Source organism: Antrostomus carolinensis, unplaced genomic scaffold, assembly GCF_000700745.2.
Source record: "Antrostomus carolinensis isolate BGI_N321 unplaced genomic scaffold, ASM70074v2 scaffold549, whole genome shotgun sequence".
NCBI lineage: Eukaryota > Metazoa > Chordata > Aves > Caprimulgiformes > Caprimulgidae > Antrostomus > Antrostomus carolinensis.
The window spans coordinates 35,727-62,099 of record NW_010340432.1 but is presented as its reverse complement, the minus strand read 5'-3'; the positions used below and the strand labels follow the sequence as shown (position 1 = coordinate 62,099).

Below are 26,373 nucleotides of genomic sequence, written 5' to 3'. Positions count from 1 at the left end.
TTGGAGTGACACTGGCTATCCTCCAGTCTTTAGTCACCTCTCCCATTGTCCAGGACCTTTCAAAGATGATAGAGAGTGGTTTAGCAGTCAAGTCCACCAGCTCCTTCAGCTCTTGTGGGTGCATCCCATTGGGGCCCATGGATTTGTGTATATTGATTTTGTTTAGGCTAGGATTTTTGTTTCTTGTTTGTCAAAGATTTGTCTTTACTGCAAGTTGTATTTAATGTTACACATATTCAGGTGGTATTTGTGCATCTTGGCACTTTCACAAAAGATGAGAAACCTGCTTGTACCCGGTGGTATTACTGTGTGAGGTAAAAAAGGCATATTTGAGACCCCACCTGATGACTTTGTTTCTTTCAAGTATATCTTTTTGATGAAAATAGATTAACAATTGAACTTTGAAGCATTGCTTGTTATACACTACCAGTTGCCCTTTAATTGCAGAATTAAGTTTGATTTCCAGTGGAGAATAATTTAATAGATTGTTAAGAGACTAATGGATTTTTAGTATTCTAAGCAGCTTAGACAAAGATTTTTAATGTATTTCCCAAACAATTTTCCCACTCTCTTTGTTATATACGATCCGTTTTCTTTCCAGGATCCTAAGGTTTGTTTTTTGGTTTTGTTTTGTGGTGTGAAGTTGTGAGGGGTTTTTTGTTTGTTTGTTTGTTTGTTTTTAATGGAACAAGTATATTCTCCTACTTTTGTTATATTTAAAATCACTTAACCTTATTTTACCATCTGTATTCTTTTCCCTACCTACCCCATGTCATCGAGAATCCGATGTCTGCTTAAAAAAAAAATTAGCTTTAAGTAAGGTAACTTCAGAATAGGGATTTTGAATATTAATAAGTTACATTATTTTTAATGTAACTTTTGCTGTTCCTGCTTATACTGTGTTTAGAAAGAGTATAATGTGCTATACATATTTTAATTAGGAGTGAATTCTGGAACTTATTTGTTGCTTGTATTTAATTTTGAAAAAATTATGCCACTAACTGACTTTGTTAACATATGCTTGTGCTGTTTTGCATTTCACCTCTTTGTTCCTTGGTTCGGTCTGTAATGATTGTAGATTTGTTTTGTTTTGTTTTCTTCTCATGTTAGTGAGCCCTTTCTGTTCTCTCTGTAAAGCACCTACTGCTTGTGTGGATAATTTTGAGAGCAGAGGGACCCTGCAGAGGGATCTAGATAAACTCAAGAGCTGGGCGATCACTAACTGAATGAATTTTAACAAGGGCAAGTGCCGGATTTTGCACCTGGGACAGGGCAACCCTGGACACACGCACAGACTGGGGAAGAAGAGGCTGGAGAGCAGCCCTGCAGAGAGGGACCTGGGGGTTCTGGCTGATGTCAAGTCAAACATGAGCCAACAGTGTGTCCTGGCAGCCAAGAGGGGCAACCGTGTCCCATGGTGCATCCAGCACAGCATGGTGAGCTGGTCGAGGGAGGTGATGGTCCCGCTGTACTGGGCACTGGTGTGGCCTCACCTCCAGTATAAAAAAGATATAAAGCTCCTGGAGAGTGTCCAGAGCAGGGCCACTAAATTGGTAAAGAGTTTAGAGGGGAAGCCATGTGAGGAGACACTGAAGTCTCTTGGTTTGTTCAGCCTGGAGAAGACGAGACTGAGAGGAGACCACATTGTGATCTAGAACTTCCTCACAAGGGGAAGAGGAGGGGCAGGCGCTGACCTCTTCTCTCTGGTGACCATTGATAGAATCAGGGGAAATGGCAGGAAGATGTGCCAGGGGAGGGTTAGGTTGGACATTAGGAAAAGGTTCTTCACCCAGAGGGTGGTGGAGCACTGGAACAGGCTCCCCAGGGAGGCAGTCATGGCACCAAGCCCAACAATATTCCAGAGGCATTTGGCCAACATGTGCCCTCAGACACATGGTCTGAATCTTGGGATTGTCCTGTGCTAGGGCAGGAGTTGGACTTGATGATCCTTGTGGGTCCCTTCCAACTCACAACGTTCTATGATTCTGTGATTATTTCTCTGGGGCTAACTTCTTAGCAGTAAGTGAGAATTCTGTAAAATTCCACTCTTTCATTGAAGGAAATGAAAACTAAATTTCTTATGTTCTTCTGAGTTGCAGAGGAAGATTTTACAATATGACCATACCTGCTTGAAACACTGAGATCCGCATGTTGCCAAAATCCCATTATAAAGGGTCATTACAGTTAAACTACTCTAATGCTATGCTAAAAGCATATTTGTAAAATATTTGTTAAAATTTAAATTTATATTAGTGCTAAGTGTTGACAAGATTTAATAACCTTTTTCTAGAATTCAGAGAGGTGGGATTCTATAGCATCATAATAAAAGCCCTTTAAGGCTTGTGGGGCTTCTTTTATCATTCAGGTACCTTTTATAACCAGAGGGGAAAAAAGTACACTTAAATATTTTATCAGATATCAAACTAGCCTAAAGAGATATATCTGGTTAGAAAATTTATTTAGCTTTCACAGTTTGTGACAGATTCAAAGCCCACTTATTTACAATAATCACCAAAAATCCTTCAGTGGATTAGATACAACAATTTTTTTAAAAAAAGAAAGTCCACATTAGCAGAATCGGTTCTTATTATGTACTCAAAAAGCTGTGCATAGAGTTTGGGGGCTTACTTAATTTTGCTGTGGCTTGCAAATTTTCAGTTTAGTTGCAATTAATATTTGTGTTGACAATGAATACAGTACAGAATATCTGCAACTAGGCTATAGCTAATATCAATGTTTGACAATCAATATTACTTAAAACTAAATGTAAAACAAACAGTCCATTTCCAATTATATTTCTATTTTATATTGATAAGTTTTATCATGTCAACACAATTTTGTAGAAAAATAATTTACTTCAGTCTTTACACTAGTCAGAGGCTGAAATAGCTGGCTTTGCTCTGGTTGTTACTTATGATGAATGTTTCCTGTTAGCAATAAATTGTCACACACACTCACACACACGTGAGCATACTCAGACAAGACCCTATGGCACCTGCCTTTTAGTTAAAATGCTGATATTTCCCAGAATAAAAAACACAGGACTCTCCTACTGCCTAGTTTGAATGACTTTCTGCCACTTCTAAGGACATCAACTTAGAGTGTGTTTCAAGTTTAATCCTCTTCTCCATCAGATCCTGGCTGGGTTATTTTACAGTCTTCTAAGATTTCTCATTATTCGTTTATCCTGAAAACTGCATTTTAAAGAAACTGAAATTTTCTGTATCTTGCTTTAATGTCTTGTTATCCACCCATGATTCATACCAAAGGCATTTTTATTAGTAATGTGCCTGTTTAATGAGGAAAAGGAAGACATACCCATGGAATGATATTAAAATGACTTGGTGCTTTAAGTAATTTTTCACTCATTCTAGGAATTTTTTTCTTCCAGTTACGAGCTTTAGACTAGCTGTCAGTGTTGAACTCTGTTATATACTATGAAATGAAAGACTAATCTGAATTATTTTCAGAAAAAGGATTTTTCCTAATGTCTCATGGCAGTTGCCCACATAAGGGGACTGAGGTTTGCAGATGTAAACCAAAGCTGATTTTGCAGATGCAATTACATGAAGTCTTCTCAGACACAGGCAAAGTTTTTACATGGAATGAAGCCTCAACATAAAAAAAAATATCCCTTATGTCCAAGCTAAATCTACCCCCTTTCAGTTTAAAATCATTGCCCCTTGTCCTTTCACTACAGGCCCTGCTAAAAAGTCTTTCTCTGTCTTTCTTATAGGCCCCCTTTAAGTATTGAAAGACCACAGTAAGGTCTCCCTGGAGCTTTCTCTTCTCCAGGCTCAGCAACCAATTCTCTCAGCCTTTTTTCACAGAAGAAGTGTTCCATCCCTCCTCTGGACTCGCTCTAACAGGTCCATGTCTTTCCTGTTCTGGAGACCTTGGAGTTGGACACAGTACTCCAGGTGGAGACTTGATGAGAGCAAAGTAAAGGGACAGAGTCACCTCCCTTGACCTTCTGGCCACGCTGCTTTTGATGCAGCCTAGGATATGGTTTGGCCTTCTGGGCTCTAAGTGCGCCGTGCTGGCTCACCTCCAGCTTTTCACCCATTAGTACCCCCAAGTCCTTCTCCACAGAGCTGCTCTTAGTCTGCTCATCACCCAGCCTGTATTTATGTTTGGGATTGCCCCGACCCAGGTGCAGGACCTTGCATGTGGCCTTGTTGAACTTCATGAGGTTAGCACAGGCTCCACCTCTCAAGCCTGCCAAGGTCCCTCTGGATGGCGCTCCATCCCTCAAGCAAATCAGCTGCACCACTTGCTGCAGAATGATAAAATCTTTTCTATCCCTTAAAAGCAAAACTTACATTTGTCTTTGCAATACCTCTTACACTTAACAACAGAGAGCGAAGAAAAAATATTTCTTTCCATAGAGCGGTACCTCGGCTGTATCTCACTGAGGTAGGCATGAACCAGAAGATAGCCTGTAGGAATTTGATGCCTGCTTTATGACTATGCTAGGTCAGCCTCTGGTTTGTCCTGAAACAAACCAAACCAACAAACAAATCAAAAGTATCTGTACTAAAGAAAGTATTTAGAATTGTAGAAACATTACACTCTTATAAATTGGTATTAAAATTCAGTTGAGTTTAAAAATAGTAGGTTTAGAGGTCATTATGACCTTTGTCAAGGTCCTCTCTTAAGAAAAATCACACCTGGATGACAGTAAGCTAGACTAACTTGATTAAAACATTCAGTAGCAGTCATTTAACTTGAAAAATTAAATGCATTCAAGGTTTAAAACTGCTTATTTTCTCCTAGGTTCCTTTCTGGTGCCTAGTCTCATTGACAGGAAGAGTGAAATAAAGGGGAGAGTGTGTACTGCATGCCAACAGTAATCCTTTCTCACAATAGTGTAATCATTTAATTGATTAGGAGAGTGCTCAGATGATCAAAGGAGTGAAAGTAGATAAAGTGACAGTGCTGGAAAGAAAACAAGTGGAAGCAATCAAGAAGCTCTGGGAAGACCCTGGAATTCAAGAATGCTACGACAGAAGGAGGGAGTACCAGCTCTCAGACTCTGCTAAGTAGTAAGTACACTGCATAATTAAAGGACAAGCCAGACTTAATGAAGTCAACCTAACACTGCCAAGTCCACTACTAAACCATGTTCCTAAGCACCATATCTACACATCTTTTAAATACCTCCAGGGATGGTGACTCAACCACTTTCCTGGGCAGCCTGTTCCCATGCTTGACTACCCTTTTGGTGAAGAAATTTTTCCTAATATCCAAACTAAACTTCTCCTGGCACAACTTGAGGCCGTTTCCTCTCATCCTATCACTTGTTACTTGGCAGAAAACATCAACACTCACCTTGCTACAACCTCCCTTCAGGTAGCTGTAGACAGTGATAAGGTCTCCCCTCAGCCTCCTTTTCTCCAGACTAAATAGTCCAAGTTCCCTCAGCTGCTCCTCATGGCTCGTGTTCTAGACCCTTCACCAGCTTTGTTGCCCTTTTTTGGACACACTCCAGCACCTCAATTACTTACTTGTAGTGAGGGACCGAAAAGTGAGCATAGTGCTTGAGGTGTGGCCTCAGTAGTGCTGAGTACAGGGGGATGATCACTTCCCTGGTCCTACTGGCCACACTGTTTCTGATAAAATCCAGGATGCTGTTGGCCTTCTTGGCCACCTGGGCACACTGCTGGCTCATAATGAACAGATAGGTACACTCTGATTTTATTGGTTATACCTGTTTCTCTGTTAGCCTGTAGTACACAACAAATTTTAACCTGAAGTGATGAAACAAACTAATTTTAGGCTTTCTGAACATGCTGGAACCATCATCCCTCCCAGTTCTGAGGTCAACACAGATGGTACATAACTGAGTTTCCCTTGGAGGAAATAATGAAAATCAGCTGTACAAAATATACTGACAACAAGCAGGCAGGTCAGACAGTTGAGTTACATGAAAGGTTTAGGATATAAGTAGGAAGATAAGTCTTTCCCCCAGTTTTCAAAGAATTTAATTGTGAAAAAATGATTGTTTCATGAGAACAAAAACCTTACATTTCTGTTTCTGCCAAGGTTGAGAAGTGACAGGGTTAAATTTCAACAAGGAACATTTAGATTAAGCATTTACAATAAACTTTAACTGAAGAGTGGTTACACACAGGCAATCTGTTCCTCTGTGTTAAGCATCATCATTCTTGACAGATGTTTGCCTGTCTTGTTCTTAAATAGTCATACACTGGAGAAGAAGGCTGCCACTTAATGGTTTGCTGTAGCCTCATTTCTAAGAAATCAACCACATTTAAATTTTATTAAATCTTCCTTTTACTGTTAATTACAATTGAGATCTCAATAACAATTTGCTACATGGCTGGAGAGGATTTTCTTATTCTTAAGAGAAATCTTTTCTGAGTAAGGGATAACTTTAAGTATGTTTTTATTTTGGAGCCCAAATGTGAGGGATGTTTGGGCAGCAAGGGAAGAATACCTTCGACACCCTCCCTTTTCCAGCAAAGGAAAAGGGGGAATTAGGGCTTAAATGAAGGAAGGTTTGTGCTACAGCCATGTTTATGATTTGGAATACACCTTACACTTTTTGTATGCCTGGATAGGATTTTGGATGATCGCATGTTGCCTTCTAGCGGTGGGAAGACAAGTTGCAGAGAGGAATACCAGGCGTCGGTTCTTTGTGTCTTACTCGCATACAGTTCATTTATTGAGGCACAGGAATTTCATCCTAGAATTTAATCCCAGCCATGAAAAGCTCAAGAGCTGTGTGGGACTGAAGAGGGTAAAGTTAAGAATTACTGCATGGTCAGACAAGAAACTAAATACATCATCTTTTATATTAAAAATACATGTTTGAAGTATTCGTGTTTGCAGTGTTTTCTATTAATTATTTTTCTGAATTCTGTCAAGCAACCTTTCACATTTGTGTACAATATCAGCATCATGGATGAAGTGATAGGTGTTAGAGTACTGTTGCTAAACATCATTGCTAGGATTGATATTTATATTTTCAAATCTTAATTCTGATGTTTATTTTGGGGTAATAGCAAAGATCATTCAAATAAAAATCATCATTTTGGTTGTGGGCTGATTGCCTATAGAACATTCAGGCATCATCTCTTTTGTCTGGTATTATTCTATCTGAAATGTATATGCAGGTCTCATTTAAAGGAAACTGGTTTATAGTTTTATGCCAGCAACAATTGCACTAAGGCCATGCACAACTGAATTTCTGTAGCTGCTTTTGAGGGAACAGTTCTGTGATTGCTGGTTAGTACTTTGGCTTTGAATCTGTGTCATTAATTTATGATAGTGCATTAATCTTGTTTCTGTTATATATTTAACTTTTCAGTTATCTTACTGACCTTGATCGTATTGCTGTGCCCTCATTTGTGCCAACTCAGCAAGATATTCTTAGAGTTCGAGTGCCAACTACAGGAATTATCGAATATCTTTTTGATTTAGAAAATATTATATTTAGGTAAGACTGCCTGTTAAATGATTCAGTACACAATTATGAAAGTAGTTGCTGCAACTTTACTTCTAAGGTCTTTTAAGCTTTTGCATTCAGTGTTGTGTTTCCAGCCCTTTGTATTCCAAAGTTAATACAGTATCTTGAGTGCTGTTTCAAAACATTCCTTTTGAAATGTATATTACATGAAAAAATCTTTTCAATTCAAGCAGCCAAATGACTGTGTATTCTGAACGATTAGTTTAATTAAAAGCCCTGAATGGGGGGAAGCAGAAGCAAGGTATTTGTAGTAATATGAGTGCTTGTATCAGAATGTAGTTTATTTAATTTAGAGCCAACAAGTTCTGCCTCCTGACTTGAAATGTTTGGAAGAGAGGGCCCTAATAGATATGCCAAAGCCCTCAAGTGGGTTTACAGCTTTCAATTAAATAAAGTTAGGGAAGGGAACTAGAGACACTGAGGGAGGGAGGAAGAAAAAAAAAGTGGACAGTCACAACAGTAGATACTTCTATTCTTCCTGCCATATAATATAAAAAAAAAAAAAAAAGGGAACATTTTCAGTGGAATTGAGAGAAATAAACATACTTACAAAGTTGAAAGAAAGTCTGCACTTTTCTGAAAGAAAGAAGCACCTTAAAATTATCTTGTCTGTTACTAGGCAAGCTATTGCAGGTGGGGTTACTGATTTTCTAAGGGAAGGTTTTTTTTTTTAAATTTCAAAATAGCAGAATTCTCAGTAGCATGATTATAGATGTTCTTCTACTGAACCACCCATTGCTTTATGAACAAATACCTGCCTGCACTTACAACACAGAATGAGAATCCACTCTGATAACACATGATCAAACCAGCCTAACTGCGATTTTGTTGTGTGTTTGTTTTCCTGGAAAATAGAATTTTGCAGGGAACACTAACCTGGGTAAAATGTGAGGGACTTATTAACTGCCTGCAAAACCATATGAATTTGATGTGGAACTAAGATATTTGTGAGATTTTTGAGTGTGTAGGGAAACAAAATTGAATATGTTCACATCTGCCTTCACCAAAACTTCTACCAACACAGAAAAAAGGAAAGCACTATATTTTGTATTGTGCCTCGAGTGGCTTGTACACTTGCACTGGGCCTGGCGAGGATAAAGTTAATTTTCTTCTTAGCAGCTGATATGCTGTTGTGTTTCAGATTTGTAACCAAAACAGTACCAATAACATACCAGTGTTTTAGCTGTTGCTGAACAGGGTTTGCACAGCGCCAAGGCCTTATCTGTTTGTCTGCCCTACAGTGAATGTGTTGAGGGTGCACAAGAGGTTGGGAGGGGACACAAACAGGCAGATGACCTGAACTAACCAGAGAGATATTTCACACCATATAACATCTTGCTTAGTGATAAAGTGAAAAGAGAGGCTTCAGGCAGGTTGGTTATCTCTTCTTGGGAACTGGTTGAGCATTGGTCTACGCATTGGAGGTGGTGAGTTACTGCTTTTGCATCCCTTGTCTTCTTTATCCCTTCTTCCACTTATCTTTTACTTACTACACTTATCCTTCACTAATTAAGCAATTACATATTTTTTTAAAATCTCGACTCCCAAATTTTCTTTCTTTCCTTTCGCTCTGTTCACCCACGGTGTGGGGCGATAGCGAGCAAGCGGCTGTGTCGTGCTCAGCTGCCCACTGGGATTAACCCACAACGACACTGAAGAACAGTGAAAGTTGTAGCACTACAGCAAACGAGTCATGTTTAAATATTTAATAGAACATACAATGTTAAGATATACTTTCAACAGTTCAAGCTTATCTCAGGCTATCTATTATAAGGCCTTTGCATATACTTAAAACTATCTCATAAAAATTACTAATATGGTGACTGTATTTCTGTTTAACAGGATGGTGGATGTAGGTGGCCAAAGGTCAGAAAGAAGGAAGTGGATCCATTGTTTTGAAAGTGTTACTTCCATCATTTTCTTAGTTGCATTAAGTGAATATGATCAAGTTTTGGCAGAATGTGACAATGAGGTAAGGAGTGGGATACAGAAGGTACAGAAAAAGATGTGTGCTTTTCAAGAAAGACAGCATTCACATGTCTTCATAAAAGCATTTGTAAACACTAGAATTACATTAAGCTGATCAAGCAGTCCTGAAGTTGTATTAAATTAGCAGCAAGCCTGTAAAAGTGAACTCTACCTTTAAAGACAAAAGATGGTTTAAAAATGTTTTAAATCACTTAAGCCATGTCAGTTGTTTGAGAATTAGAGTATCAGCAATATCTCTAAGCAAGTAAAACTACCTCAGTCATCTGTAATTAGGTTCTTCGTTTGTTTTTCAAGTATCCAATGTTTCAGAATTAACCTGTGCATCAATTAAGGAAAATTAAAGCAAAATAACTTTAAATTTTCCTCCTTCCCAATGTTAGAAAACATAATTTGAGTTCTTCCATATGTTCTAGAGTGCTGTCATCAGCAGCCAGATATTGTAGAGAAGGATGCAAAAAAGAAAACAGTAGACAATTATGGGAAAGCATATTAGGGGAACTGCATTGCTTTTGGTAGTAGTTGCTTTACATCCTCAAAAACACTTAATACCATTTGGACTCTAAAGTCCCAAAGCCCTTCCAGATCACTTTCTCAAGGTCTGTTTGAACTGTGAAAAGCATACCTTACTTCACTTGCCACAGTATCACAACATCCGTTGTAGCTGAGATAGAGTTTTCAAAGTTTTCTGTCATCTTTTGATGCATAAACAACTTCAATTAACTGTAATTTGCTTTTTCCTTTCACTATCTTGAACATTTTGTTATGATCACTTTGGACATTAGAAAATAAATAACTGATTGCCATCACAAGCTTATCTCCAGGAATCCCAAACAGCAAGCTCTGAATGTGGTGTTCCTTAGATCTCTCTTGAAATGGACAGACTTTATTAATAGTATAGATGAGTGCATATGCTCTTGTCCTTTAACTATGCTACAGTATGTTAATATCAGATATTTGACCTGATACACTCTGCTTCATCTCTCACTGTGAGGTCAGAAGAGGCTTTCATAGAGCAGCAGTCCATGGCTGCTCATTAACTCATACAAAAATTCAAATTATTTCTATTATTAAGGCTTACCTTAATTTCCCATGCCATCATGCCATTCTTAGTGGTGATCCAAAGCCCAGTGAATAAAAGGATATAGAATATGATGAGTAATGATCAACCAGTGGATTGCAATTGCACTTAAGTAATATATTTTAAACAGCTTTCAAAAAAACCCTTTATGATCTCTGGCTGATGTGATTTGTGTATGCTACTGTTAAGAGAGTGTAACTTCGTACTAATTTTTGTTGTTGTAGAATCGAATGGAAGAAAGCAAGGCCTTATTTAAAACTATCATTACATATCCATGGTTTATGAATTCTTCAGTCATTTTGTTTTTAAATAAAATTGATCTTCTAGAAGAGAAAATAATGTATTCCCATCTAGTTAGTTACTTTCCAGAATACACAGGTAAGCATTTATCCCACAGTATCATCACAAAGCTAAAAATCATATTTAAACTGTTTAGTTTTTCCTCATTAAATTGAACACAGAAAATGGAATTATGCAATATATTTGATATCTCTGCTTTTCTACTTAAGTTACTCAGTTTTACTGTAACTTTGCTTTTTTTCACTGGAGCATTGTGGACAGAGTCTTAAGAGTTTTCTTGCAGCCATTCTGTTACCATTAGTGTGGTATTTATCTATTCACTATTTATGAAAATAAGCACCTTTTTCATCTGTGATCTCAAGAGACAAGGTATGAGGGGAACTCGGGGAATACAACTATTAATCCAATGTTTATACAGGAAAAACCCATAGTATAGTTTTGCATTCACTGTTATAACTTGTTATGTATATAAAAGTCCAAAGTTAAAAAGCAGCCTGAATAACTTTCCTTAAAAACTGTTACTGATACTTAAAGTTGCCAGAAGAATGATGAAAATAATCACAGATGTGATGTAATTTCAGTTGCATAGGTTTTTATAAAAAAATTACTTTGACCTGTAAGGTTTACCATTGAAAAAAAGCATACTCCACGCATTTTAGAAAGCAGTGCTGGAAGAGCTTTTGCTCCACTAACATATGAGAAAAAGCCAACAAGGGAGTATGCCTTTATGACAACTTGACATTTAAGTATTAAATTAACCTGTTAAGATACTGTGTATATGTTTCTTCCTTGACCCATAGCTTTTAACTGTTCAAAACTAATAATTGTGCTTTTGACTAGGACCTAAACAAGATGTCAAAGCTGCCAGAAACTTCATTTTGAAGCTGTATCAGGATCAGAATCCAGACAAGGAGAAAGTAATCTATTCTCACTTCACTTGTGCCACAGACACAGAAAATATTCGTTTCGTCTTTGCTGCTGTCAAAGACACAATCCTGCAATTAAATCTGAGGGAGTTCAACCTGGTTTAAAGAAAAAACATGGTTGCAGTCACAAAGTGTGCCTTACTCATAGCACAGCCTGTGTTGATAAATAAGGGGTCATTTTAAATACCATTTACAAAAATGGGAGGACGATTTATATTTACTGAAGAAGTATGAATTAAGAGAACTTTAAAGAATGAGTTTCAAAGTTTAGCTTTTAAGCTATACCTGTAAAATATCGTGTGCATATTTCCCATATTAGTTTTGTCCTCGAGTTATTTTTTGACAGCTGTGGGAATTAAATATAGTTAGAAGAAATGTACATATCTACTTTGCTGTCCAGCTTGTATTTTTTTTTAAGATTTTTTCTTCTTTTTTTAATTTAGCATTTACAATCATAGCTTATCACATTGTAGTGATGCCTTAAAAATTACACATTAGTGTTATATTAGGGTGCTAGACATTTTTGTATTCTTGTTCTGAGTGATGTAGTTTAAGACTCGGGTAAACCTGTTACATTTTTTTGGAGCATCTCTCAGTAGCCCTGATAGGCCAAATCTGTTAATGTTCTAGGAAACATTACAAAAAATTAATTCTTGCTGACCCTTGCCTATCACTGCCTTTTTGTTCAACTGCCTTACAATAATAAAATACCTTTCACAGTTAAGGAATGACAGATTAAGATCTTGGAGGCAGTCCATGGAATTTACTCTTTCCTGAAGGGGAAAAGTGTTTCTCAAACAGCAAGGCATTTAGCAAACGTTCTCAGCGTTCAGTGCCATGGGAGCTGCTTGTGATAAAGTAGGCCTTAAATTCCTCTGAGTCACTAATGTAACTTTTGCTCTTTGCACAGTGCATTTTCCAGTTGTTGAGCTTCATGGGTAGTTTTGCACAGGTTAGAGAGCAGTAAAGACCCTCCTCTAGAAGATTTCCCATCTCCTCCACCCCCTGCCCAGCTACAAACCTCTCCTCTAAAGATGTCAGCTCCACTAATAGCTCAGTTCTCCTTCACTGGCTCAAAAATTCAAATAAATAATAAAGCCATTATGTCACTACTGAAAACCTTTTTTACCCATACAAAATTTGTGGTAGTAACTGGTACCTGATCAGCTAATCCAGCAACACTGGTAAGGAGAGTGTTTAAGTCTGTTATTAGCTGTAATTCAGCCCAAAAGATGTGCTGAGGTTCTCCTGTATTTAAATATATTAAAATACCATTTTTCCAAGAAATATTATAGCAATAGCCTTTACTATCAGCATAAAATAGCAATTTCTACGCAGCACAGGAAAAATGTTAGTTAATTGATTTTTCAGCTTGAGTAGTGCTTCTGTGTATTCAGGCAGGTTGATAGCTGTGGCAGTTCAGTCCTGTGAAAAGCACACCCTGACCTTTCACTGCCCATAAAAAATGTTTACTGTTTCACATATTAAACAGCACAGCTCCTTTTTATCCAGCAGTACAGAAAAAGTAAGGTATGACCAGAGCTGGTTTTGGTTGCTAAGGAGGAAACAACCTGTAACATTGGATTCATTTGTTCTTTCTTTAGTGTTGGAACAAGCAGTAGAACCCTGTTCTTATGCTGCTTTAACGTTTTTCTGTGAGGGAAGGACGCTGCCCTATACGTTGGGCCCACACTAGTGAATGGCAGTAATCAACACTGAAGGAACAGTGCAGTACACCCTGGGATGAGGTACAGGGTACAGTGCCACTTGTTGAACAAGAAGCAGCCAAGGGGGAGTGACAGAAAGCACTGAATAAAGCAGCACATCTCTGTGTGTCGTCCATGTCCCAACATGCCATAGCTACCCTCCCTCAGATGTACTGACATAATGACAAGTCCTCAGACCTGCTGTCCTAAACTAACCACTACTGTTCAAAAAAATAATTCAAAAGCATTTCTTGTCATAAAATCTGTTTTTGAAGTTACTGAAGTTTTACAAAAATACTTTTTCTAGGGCAGCAGATTTGATGGAGGAAAGCATATGAAAGACCCAAACGCTTGAACTGTTTGATCCATTTTTTTCTGAAAAAAATTCTGTTTAAACTTTTAGCAGTTTTGTATCTTAAGTCAAGATTTGCTATCTATGTGAAGAGCACATTGGTGCCATTAATTTGGGAGCCTGGCTTTGCTGGAGTACAGGCTTTACAGATCATGATACTGTTACCATTTTACAGGACTCATCAGTACAAGAATGCTTTTCTTTCACATTTCACAACCAACATTTTAAAACTTTCACAGGGCAGTTACAAAGACAAACTTATGCACATAGGTCTCAGTGAGCAAATGCAACAAGATGATGCAACAAGAAATGAAAACCCACCAAAATAAAAAAACCCGGGAGACATCCAGCAAGAAGAGAATTAAGTTTTTCTCCCTTTTTGCCTTTAGTATCCTACCTCATCATGCCTGTTCTGGCAGTCACAGTTGTTTCAGCCTTTGAGCTATTGATCTGGAGATTATTAGTTAATAAAAATTAATGGCATAAACATTCTTTTACTTCTTGTAGGAGGAGACTTAAAAGCCAGTTTACTCCATCTGTTTTTTCAATGTGGCAAGAGAAAAAAAAAACTTTAAAATTAGCTTATACATGTAAATCCAGTTACTGAAAACTTGTCCTTAGAATAAACCAAAGGTAAAGACTGAAGTCTGTATTCTGCTTTCACTTGAGATGGCTGCAACAGAAGCTTGACCTTGTGTTCTCAGAGACAGGATTTGACTTCATTTGTCAATTTCTACCTATGAAATGCTGTGTAATGATATTACCTGTTAATTAAATCAGTATATAAAGAAAAAAAATAATTGCATTCCAGTCAAATAAAATTCAGTTTCACTTTATTCAAGCCGAAGAGGAGGTCGGGGTCAGGGGTCGGGAGAAGGACTGTAGAAAACAAAAAAGCTATGCCATGCAAACCCATGCAGCTGAACAAAACGAGGTGCAGTTAGATTTACAAATGTCTTAGCAATGTGTCTGGCTTCTTTGATTCTGTGTTTGCTTGTCATTGATTTCTCAGAGGTAATTCTAACCCTTAACAAACTACTACTGAGAACCCAAATGACATTTCTCAAAGGTATTACATTTAAGCAACAGTAATCTAGAAGAGAAACTGTTCTTCAATAAAGGCCATGGTATACATTTAAACACCACAGCAGGCAGACCTTAATACCTATATTTTAATTTTTATTAATATCCCCTTGTCTAATTGCATATACATTTTTAATAAAAATTAATATATCTATTCTGCCTTCTTGTTGGAAAAAAATACGCATATTGCAATAAGCAATGAAGTACAGCGAAGTGGACACCTCAAACAACTTGCAGTAATCCAGAAAACTACACAGTGGCCTAAGTCTGAACACCTTCCTCCTTGACCCAGGCTGATGTATAGTTAAAACAGAGAGAACTGGTATTTGCCAAGGAATGGCAAAACTCATTCATGATGTATGGAGAAAGCATAAGGAAAACACAAAGGAAAAAGATACAATTTACTGACTAGAAAAAGGCATCTATAGAAAAATCACATCATTACAAGTGGAGACAAGGAGGGAGGTGGAAGAAAGGTCACATGTTAACTTTTGAACACTTCTAGTGTTTTAGTTCTGGTGTTAAGGCTTTTAGTTAGCACAGCAGATCAAAATATTTTATACTTTATAGGAAAAATGTCATTTTGGGGGAATTGTTATGCTTTCCAAAACATGAACTTAACCACAGACATGCACTTTTAAAATAAATTCTTCAATATTAATTGTTACATTGCTTAAATATTGCTGAAGAGAGCAAGCCAAGATTGGAGAATCAGGAGATTGTTGGCAAAATAAATGTAAAAAAGTTAAGAACTGGAGATAATATTTGTTTAAATAGAGGCTCTGTGGAGAGAAAATGTTTAGAATAGGGTAAATTGAAAAGCCACACAAATGGGAATGTACAGAGTACTTGCAAGAGGTACTAGAAGTGAAAGTTGCAGCAGATACTCAGTAAATACTGTGGATAGAAAAAGAAAGGAGACAACATGGTAATCAAGAATCAAGATCATTATAAGGCTATTAAATGAACTATCATGACTAAGATGAAAAGTGATAGATGAAAAACAAATTACAGATCTTGAATAGTACTCAGTGCACATAATAACACTACTCATGTAAGGCAAAGTATTCTAACCTGAGTTAATACGCTTGGTACGTGCTTGGTGTACAAACAAGTGGAGTAACACAGTCATTGTCATAGTTTGGACTTCTCTTATAACCTTTTGATTCAGTTTACAATTTATGGCAAAAATTACATGATTACATGTATTTTGAAAGCCACTATATGGTTACTCAACACCAAAGGCAAGACTTATAGTAAACTAAAGAACTGCAATTGTAGGTTAGCATGCTAGACATTTTAGATTTTACAATCATGTGACCATGTGGGTATCTCAAGCAGCAATGTCAGAATTATATCCCATAGCTATAAATATTCCAAACAATTGCTTGGAAAGAATATTTTGGCAGCAGGTACTTACTATATTTACCAGATATTTTGAAGATTTTGATACAGGAATTTATGGGAACCTTCATGTAAAACTGGACTGTTTCCTGTACTTTTTACATCAACTGCAGTAAACAGCCATTCAACAATACTATGACTGCTATGTCTAAGAAATAAGCAGAATTGTAAACACTCAAGCTCTCCTTATTAAAGTCCTGCTGTCTGAATATGAAACAAAAAAGTTTCACAGGGTAAGAAAAGTTGATAAAAGCAACAATGAAATATTATATTTCTTATTTAATATAAATTTCATTTTATTAGTCACTTGCTTAGCACACGATACTGTGTAATCCAAGGCATTTGTTTTTGGTATGCAACAGTGCACTTATAACCCCATAAACTCCTTCAAAAGTTGCAAGACTGTTAATAACTTTTATTTAAAATAATAGGCTTTAATTAATATTTTTAGTGCAGAGATATATTAATTCTCCCCATTACACATTTTTGTAAACTGTTATATTTTCTGTGAATATTGATAGAGGTGCTGCAACATTTCCTTGAGTAGAATATAAAAGAAGTTTACACTAAAAGTGATATTGTATTGTAAATGCATTGTGACCTGGTCCATTCATTTCCGAAAAGAAAATAATATTGTTAACTAAGCAGCCACTCCTCTGATCATCAAAATTAGACTTCCTTGGTCATCAGCTGCCTTACTAGAATTTGACTTGTAAGACTCAAAGATTATGAAGTTAACATTTCCTTTGATAAAGAAATTTAAATTTCAACACAGCCTCAAGTCATATGAAAACTAAGACAGAAACTAAGTATTGATTTTCAGAATCAAATCAAAACTGAAAGATTTGTTCTGAATAGTATCATAAGAATTATTCCAGAGTTCAATTTCAATATCAAATGTTAATGGTAAAACAAATTCATTTTACACTATATTTATAAAAAATAAAGTCTGGAATTCTGACATTAAAAAAAAACCCTCAAAAAAAGCCAAAACTTGGCAGAATTTTTTGATCACTAGATTTTGTTTTTAACTTAACGTCATCTGTTTTTGTGATATAGCCATACACTGCTGTGACCATAATAAACAGTATCATAGATCTTCCTTCCCTCATGTTTTTGCTTTTGTTGCTGATATTCAAATAGTTCTGCCTGTTAAAGAGGAATTAAAAGGTAGCTGTTCAGTGTTGTTCATCTTGGTGCTTCATTCACTACAATTTAGGCTGATTCTCTCTCACTTCTTCCAGTTTAGAAAGGATCCACTGTGTGAAGAAAAAGGAAAAAATAAAATGTTTCCTTGGTAAAAACCTTACAAAGCAGCTGAAAATTAGACTGGATTGGTCAGACACTTCACTACCAGCTCTCTTCCTGCATTCAACACAGTGCTCAAAATTCTACTGTAGAGTATGAACACTTGTTTTTCTCACATGAAAAGGGAGGCATTTGAGTACCAATATCTGACATTGAATACCACATCTAATTAAACTGGCTAGGTTGATATATCAGTTTCTTGGGCTGTATTTCCATGAACAGTATTTTGAAATTAAATGACATCATCATCTCACCCACATCGTTATTAATGCTCTGCATTAGTCTACAACTCTAGACAAATCACAGATGACAACAGAGAAGCAAGGATATCAAAAGACAGAGGACAAGAATGGGCTGCAGCAATGTGATATTACAGTTACTTAGAAAGAAGCTTTCTTTAACTACATTTGTTTTCTTTTCAGGCATTTCAAATGTACATGTTTACTGAACCTAGAAAGGAAATTAGTTTCCCAAGAGTCTGTAAAATATAAAAGGGGTGTTAGGGGGGTGGGGCTGGGGCAGTGACATGGACATCTGTGGTAGGAAATGAAGTTAAATAAAAGGATTGCCATGCAAAAGCTGCATAATGCTTTCAAGGAAGATGAACGGATTATTACAAATCGGATTCTGTTAACAGATCAGGTTTGATGCTACAGATCTTTAGGACCCCCTCCTCCCCATCACAAGCTCATCCCCTTAAGGAAAACTAAAGCTGCTGCTAAGCAGGATGCAGAAGGTTTAAAAGAAGAATTGGCTGTTCAAGAAATTCCTGTTCACATCAGAGTATGACACTTAGCACAGATGGAACAATCTTGTAGTGTCCACTAGACTGACAAAATGTTCACAAAGCAGTGTCACTGAAATGACCTCATACTCTTTTTACTGTAAAGGGTGCAAGTTTCATTTTGACTGCTGGTGAAACACTACCCTCAGTGTTGTCTCTCTGTATACACAAGCACAAGTGTCACATTTGCAGAAGTGAGTTGTAGGCTAAACAGCCTGGGAGTAACTCTCAAAAACTTTCTGTATGATAGCCCCTAGGGCCTTGATGGCAATTTTTGAATGAATCTGTTAAATATTCCTTCTCTAAGATAAAACCACTTTCCTTACCAAGCCTGTCTGACAGTGACCTCTCCCCTCATACATGCATTCCTGTTGGTTTTGTGAGATTCATGGGCCTTTCTAGGAAGATATGCAAATCAGCATTTTTGTGAAAAGAGCAACACAATTTTTTCAGCTTTCTTTTCCTTGCTCAAGACTTATGACATACTTAACATGACACACTAATTTGATTTTTGGAATTGTTCCTGACTTAGCTGGGGCATGGCTGGGATTCTCTTCTCACACAGGCTACTGGACCTTGGCACAGTCACCCCTGCCTCACCACAGCAAAAAAGAAAAGAAAGAGTACGGACAAGTCAAACTCAGCACAGGGCCCTCAAATACCTCAACAATATTTTTAATGCTTTTTGAGGTTAAATAGTATCACCCAGCTGTGGTTAGAAACTACACTTATGAAGACAAAAGCAACTTAATCTGATGAGAAGATGAAAAATCAACTTAAACTAATGAGAGGATACAACTTCCACCGACTGTTTCAAAGCGTGATCCCAGGGTACCATGGTGTGAATATATACAAGACCAATTTATTATTTGTGAAAATAATTAGATACATTAATAAAAGCAAGGTAGAACTTTTGCAGCCCAGCAACCTCATAGTTCTGGTAGCAGACCTGAACCACTCCTGCTCTCTGCTGTAGTCAAAACTAGTGATGTCAAAATGAAGAGATCACATGTAATATGCGTATAATAACAGTAGTAAATCATATATCAAATAAAATTTGTTTCTATTGGGGATTTTCTTAATTCTTCAACCAAAACTGTATTTTGAGTAACAGAGGGATACACCTCATCCCCGCCCCCACCCCCTTGGAATAAAACTAGGAGTAATTTACAAATATTGTTTGCTCTATTAAAATATACTATTTTAATTCACATTCTTGATTGTTTAGTTTTTGTTAGCAGTACTGTTAAATCAGCTGTTTGATGTACAGTTATAATTCCAATGATTTATGTAAGGAAAAGTTTGGTGTTGGAATTGAGTGTTTTTGAAATTCAGTATTGAATAGATCACTGCCATTTCCATCTATGTAATAGAAAATTACATTGTCTTGTATAAAAATATGTAAAATATATATATTTGTATAAAAAAACAACCATTGCCATCTGTGTAATGGCTGTGTGGAAATACTGAGTTTTAAATATACATAGAAGCTTCAGGTTAAGAATATGTCTGTGTCACTATTAAAGTAAATTTTATCATATTATGATTGTAATAGTATTCTGACTTTACCTTAGCATCCTCTGGACTTTTAAAATTAATAATTTTTCCAAATTCTTTGGCATGGAACACAGACTTAACTCGTTCCTAAAAAAAAAAAACAAAACAGTAATTCAAAATTGAAGTTAATTTCCTCAAACTTTACAACTAAGAAGTTATTTACCATTAAGGCAGCTATATGGTTCAGACAGCCATGTGTAGCCTTTACACTAATCTGAGGATGTTCACATCGCATGCACACACCCTGAGAAACTTAATTTACTGCATGAAAGCACAGTGGAGTGGAGCACTCCAGCAATAATAAATTTCCCAATTTAGTGTGGAATCTCTGGGGACTGGACTATAAAAGTTTCTAGGAATGGAAGGCAGATAATGGAGTATGTGAGGTAACAAAATCCAGTACTCCCTAAGGCTGTAATTTTTCATTTTCCTTTAAGTAATTACCTGGGTGGACATTCCACCAATATTGACTTGCAAGTAGTGGTCTTAGGTAGTGAAAATAGCAACTTAGGCTTCAGAAATAGAACATAAGCAGTGCTTTGCAAAATACAGTTTTCAACCATATATTTCAATAAAGAGCATACTGCAGACATGTGAATGGACTCTGAAATGACTGCCATGTAGGGCTAAAGATGGATATGTTATTCAGCATTGTCTGAAATGGCAGAAACTAAGAATTATTTCATCCTGTAAAAGTTCACTTGCAGTCAGAAATCCAATTTGGAGGATTCCAAACCAATATGGCTCTGCCTTTCATGCTCTCTGCAATAGAAACAAATAATCTGAGTGAAAAACTGAATGACTTTGTACACTGTCAAGACTGTCTTGACAACCAAGATGTGCAATTACACACATGAAGCTTATCAAAAACAGAAACAGAAGAAAACACTAGCAGGTAAATTTATTGATTGAAATTAAATTGAGTTACCATCTCAACACTAATTAAAGTTGTTTTTTTTTATTTTAAAGGAATTTTGCCTCTTTAAGTACACTCAGTCTTTCTCCATATGTCTTTTGCCAGTTTACCAGGGAAAAAGAGTTTGAGGATTTTTTTAAAGGAAAAATTGCAACTGAGAGCAACACTCTTCAACTTGCTTTGAAAGGGATAAGCTTATGTCATTACAGTTTTTATTAAGATATTAATACTTTATTATAGTTTTGAAGAATTTGATTACTAGCAAACAGAAAATAAAACCCTTCAAGCATAGCACATGCTCTCGTATATTTGAACCTTTAGGATTGCAACAAGGTAGAAGCCCACATATTGGCATATTTCCACTGTGTCAGAGAGCATAATAAAAATATTCTGCAATACTATGAGAGACTTTTGTTGTATCACCATTTTCCAGACTATGAATACACCACTAACTGGTGCATACCAACAAATAATTCCCAGGGCTCAAGGAATAATTTCATCTGCAAACACCAAGTCACTATTCTGCTTAGAACCGTCAGAAGCTAGTTATCTGAGGAGTTTGCCCATGTGAAATTTCACCTCCCTTCTCTGAGTGCATGTCCACTAGAAGAGAGATCAAGAATTCAAAGGAGAGAAATCAGGAATTCAAAGTTCAATTTTATAAACAGTAATACAAAAAGAAAACGAAACATGATGAGGTTAACATACCTTGGCTTCAATGCGTAATCTTCTGCCATCGACGATGAATGGTTCTTTGGTAAATTCATCATAAGTGTATTGCCATTCACATGTCAGCTGTCCAAATGTCCCTTTTGTCACAAATAACACACCACTAGGGACAAGAAAATAAAAAAATAATGTAAAAATACTTAAAAGTTATCAAGCTCTTGTGAAGTCATTCATTGTTCCAAAACAGTTTTCATCTAATGATATATAACAACCATACAACATACTTTCCAAAAGAGTTAATTTCGAACCTTCCTCTAACTTATTTAAAATACTGTATTTCATAGCAAAACCATAACACTACTTCTAGCTGTATTCCTACAAAAAGTTGTACAGACTTTTTATTTGAGGATGCCTGATACTCCAGTTAGACATTGGCTCTGTTCCTGTATTATGCTTTTTTCCTTCAATATGCTAATTTATAGGTGAATCCCACAGTTCCATTGACTTCAGCCTAACTAGATTTAGAACAAATCTTTCTCAGCTAAAGAAATCATAAAGCCAACATTCCTTTTGCCTCCTTAAAGAGAGGAATCATTATGACACTCAATATAACATACTCTTGTGCTGAACAATGCCTCCATTGAACAAGATTATTAAAAGCACACTAAGCATACCTTCCCCACTATTTTATCTGCATACATAATGACAGACATATCAAAATGCAGTTACTGATCAATAATCAATGCATGCATGTTTTGATGATAATTTTAAGTACTTATTATTCAAAGTCAAACCTGTTTACCTTTTTGTTACCATTAACAGATCTGTACTGTTGACCATAGCATGTGCAATATATCTGAGTTTTGCAAATCTTCCATTTTCAATTTTCTAAAAAAGATAAAAGTTTTACAACTTTGAATATGCTAGTATAAATTCATGTACTAATTTTGTGCTTAAAATATATTTATCCTCCAAAAGAATAAATTATAACAAAGCACATAATGCATACTTTTAAATAACAGGATACTTTCATATAGTCAGAATATGACTAACAGAGCTGTGACAGCTAATATTCATAATTATGCAGAATTATTCAGTTGCTGTTAATGCAGCTATGCAAATAAAAATCAATCCTAAACAAAAATCACAAAGAACAACATAATTTCTCAAAACATTTCAGGACTCTGTTTTCTACATATTTTTAGTACATGCCAAACTTCTGCTGACTAATACAGTTCTGAGACAAGAAAAGAAATAAGGACTCATTTCCTAATTTATGTCAAGTCACCTCCAAAACATTGCAGTAATTAACTCTAGGAATAAATCTATACTTAACTGTATACAAGAGCCCACTATCATCTAGACAAGGGAGGCTTAATAATGCACTTGAGTTAATGTTTAGCATTTCTCCATATTCTTTTGTTTCCCCCTGAACTTAATATTTTCCTACAATTGCCATGAATATTGTAGCAGAATATTATCTAATAGGCAATAAATTTTATATATTGATGACAGCAGACAAAAAATTTTTAAAACCAGAGGCTCTGTAACTTTAACATGACTTGGCAATCACTGGATTTCTGACTTCCTGAGCAATAAGTGGTTAAATCAGTGACTGAATAAAGATTGCTGCATCTTGGTTGGGAATAGCAACATGACTGCTTGCACACTTCCCATCTGTTACAAATTGGATGCAAAAGAGATTAGTATAAACCAGTATGATTCAATAAGCCCTTAAATACAAACAAAAATTTGCTTCAGATATGTATGCCAATATTTAAAAAATATGTAGGCTATTTCTCAATACAGTTAAAATAGCAAAACCATTTCATGAGTATTCATCACCACTGTAAAATGATAAGACATTTAATTAGGCATACCCTACAACTTCAAATGTGTCTGTATGGGTAACTCCATAAATCTTTTTAAAATTATGCCTTCCCTCAAAGATGCTGATTTTTCAGTGACTAAAATGCAAGAACATTTGAGTAGCAGGTTCCCAAAAGACAGCTTTCCAGAAAGCTCTCAGAAAGTTCAGATTATTTATCACTACCCAACTCTCTTGGGCTACAAAATTACATCTACTGACCATGTGCCTACTCACATAAGTCACTGCTTGAATTTATTTCTACAAGAGCTAGCGCCAGGGCCAGCATGAATACAGCATGAAGAATGGCGTAAGAAATGAGGAATGAACGGCTTGGGGAAAAAGATTTAGTTATTATTTATTTATTTATTTGTGGAAACTCTTTATTTAAGCTTCATCTAGGTGCTGCCATGCCTCTGATTTTAGTTTCTCCCTGCCTCTCATATTTAGGTCCAAGCTCCTACTTCATAACTAAGTAAGCAAAAAATCCTCTCTCCAGGCAATCTGTACAATGTTCCAGCACACACCACTTTGGATGGTTAGAAGACAGAGGAGGCTGTATGGACAGACAGCAGGGACAGGATACCTGACCCAAATATCAGGCTGCTGGTCTAGTTGTATGTCCTGATGGATTTTCAGTGTTACAGGCCTAGCAAGAAAGACAGGGAAAGGGAGAAGGCTGACACAAACTTATAGAAATACCAAGTGTTGGAAGAGCAAGGGTGGTTCAGCAGAAGTAACAAATACTCATAAATGCGTTTAATCTGCAAGACACTCTGATAATGCCAGCGATTTCTCTTAATGACCTAACACACTGTAAATATTGAAAAGTGTGACCAGTATCTCTCTTCTATTAGAAGCAATTATAGGGGAGAAGCATTTAGCAATTTAGTCTTATTGGGATGGAGAGGATTGCCAGCCTTTCTCTTGCATCAAAGAAGGTAACTTTCTTATACTTTGCATAGCACTGAGGTAAGGCTCTCAACCCAAACATTAATCCTCCTTAAGTGGGATTTAAGAGAGCTGGTTTACCTCCTTCTGTCTTCTCATTAGCTTGCTAGTTAATTTTCAACAAGTCATGTCACCCCACTGTAACTTTCTCAGTTTACTGATAATGAATTGAGAATTATTAAAATTATTATGGAAGTACAGTACTTGACTATCACACAGGTTACAATCCCAAACAAAAGCTATTTCGATGTCCACCAAATTCCACAAAAAGTACATCATTCTATTAAGATTCACAAACAAGTGACTTGCTCAGCACAAAAATGTTGTTAGCATGTGGTACGCACTGAGCTAACTGTTCGTCATTGTTAGCTAGTCAAAGACCAGAAATTCAAGTTATCTGCATTCTATAGTTTTTCAGACAACAGACATTCATTGGGAAATAAACCACAGGAAAACTAGTTACCCCTACGTGCACAGTCCATTTGCAAAGCTAACTCTTGTATCTATGCCAATGCTGAGTAGTGACTACTTCTAAATTTTCTGCCTTTAGATTCTTCTACCCTTCATTTACAATCTTTATCCCTTTTAGCATTAGACCTGCACCTATTCATTAGGAAGTACATGATAGAGGGATACACCAATTCATTGCTGATAATTCTTATAGCAAGATTACTACTGTGCTCTGCTGCCAAAGTGCCTTACACAACTCGAACATAAAAGAATATATAATTTATCCCTCATTATAGATGCATACATGTAGTTTTTAAAATTTTACAGTATTTAGCTATTAATTGTTTGGAGAAAGACAGCAACTTGGACCACTCTTTGGTGATGCAAAACTATGAAAATTAACGTTGTTCAGCCATTGTTTGTTCAATATTAGTTTCATCACTGCAAGAAAATAAATTTTTAAAACACAACTTCCACATTTCAAATTTTAAAAGGTTTAACAATCTGATTACTTTAGTGTATATTATGGTTCATTAACCAGACATGGATATTGCATGAATCTATTGAAAAAAGATAAAGCAGCTGTAAAATGTGAGGTAATACAAGCACAAATCCCCTCCTTTGCAAATTAGTCTTACCTGTAGTACAAATGCTTAGATGTCACTGCAATAATCTAACAGTAGACATGATCATTTGTGCAGAGATTGATGCACAAAAATGCTCAGTGTCTTAAAAGTGGCATCTCTGCATTTTGAAAAGTTCCTAATCACACCACATGCTCCTAATTTATTGAGGAGCAAGCACACATACCTTTGACAAAGTTAGAAATGTAACAGAGTGGAGTGAAAGTAGTGGAGACAAAATTTAAAATCTATGGTCCTGTTGGTTATAGTTCTAAAAAACTACTTGTTGTATGTGTGATACAAAAGTCAGAATGTTTGATATCCTTCCTCAACTCATCTCAACCGAAATGATGTGTAAAAAAAAAAAAATACTGTAAAGACCGTTACTACTTTCAAAGTGGTTGTAAATCTATTACTCTTCTCTCCTGATGTTGATTAACTTGAAGTTTTCAGCTGGATTTTAAGATTGTCAGCATATTTCCTTATGAACTAATTACTGTCCAAATGTGTGAGTTCTGAAGGCAGTTCACTGTTGTTGCTAGAAACTCCAATACTGAATGTATCTTTCAGCTCAAATTATAAGGTGACTTCCTCAAAAGCTGTAGAATTGCTACTTTCAACAGGCTAACCTAGTAAAATTACATATCCAATCCACTCCACAGAAACATTTAATAATTCTAAGCAATATCTGGGTCACTTGTTACACCTAGCTTGAATGTTTGTGGAAAAAGGGGAAAAAATATTAAATAATAAAAAAAGCAAACCCATGTAAACTATTCCTTTTTCTGCCATGTAAAATTCTTTCCTTATCCTTTATTAATACAAACTGACCTTACTCCTTCACTGCCTACTCTCTTATTCCAGTTATCCTTATGTGCAATGTCATTCTACAAAAAGCAAAGCTTTTGTCCATGACGTGTT

General features: G+C 36.3%; 2 protein-coding genes across 2 annotated transcripts in view; one reads left to right on the top strand and one right to left on the bottom strand.

Annotated features, from left to right (window-relative positions):
• LOC104531283 (guanine nucleotide-binding protein subunit alpha-14) overlaps window positions 1-11,887 on the top strand; it is a 54,452-nt gene extending 42,565 nt beyond the window's left edge. The window contains exons 3-7 of the mRNA XM_010176129.2: window positions 4,891-5,045; window positions 7,331-7,459; window positions 9,332-9,461; window positions 10,781-10,934; window positions 11,697-11,887. Coding sequence (XP_010174431.2) covers window positions 4,891-5,045; window positions 7,331-7,459; window positions 9,332-9,461; window positions 10,781-10,934; window positions 11,697-11,887 — 759 coding nt within the window. The remainder of the gene's footprint in view (window positions 1-4,890; window positions 5,046-7,330; window positions 7,460-9,331; window positions 9,462-10,780; window positions 10,935-11,696) is intronic.
• A 5,648-nt stretch (window positions 11,888-17,535) lies between these two features.
• Window positions 17,536-26,373, bottom strand: part of LOC104531284 (vacuolar protein sorting-associated protein 13A-like) — a gene marked incomplete at its 5' end in the record, with an annotated part of 44,172 nt that continues 35,334 nt past the window's right edge. The window contains 4 exon segments of the mRNA XM_029087015.1: window positions 17,536-17,586; window positions 19,989-20,063; window positions 21,601-21,724; window positions 22,364-22,449. Of these exon segments, the coding sequence (XP_028942848.1) occupies window positions 17,536-17,586; window positions 19,989-20,063; window positions 21,601-21,724; window positions 22,364-22,449 (336 nt within the window).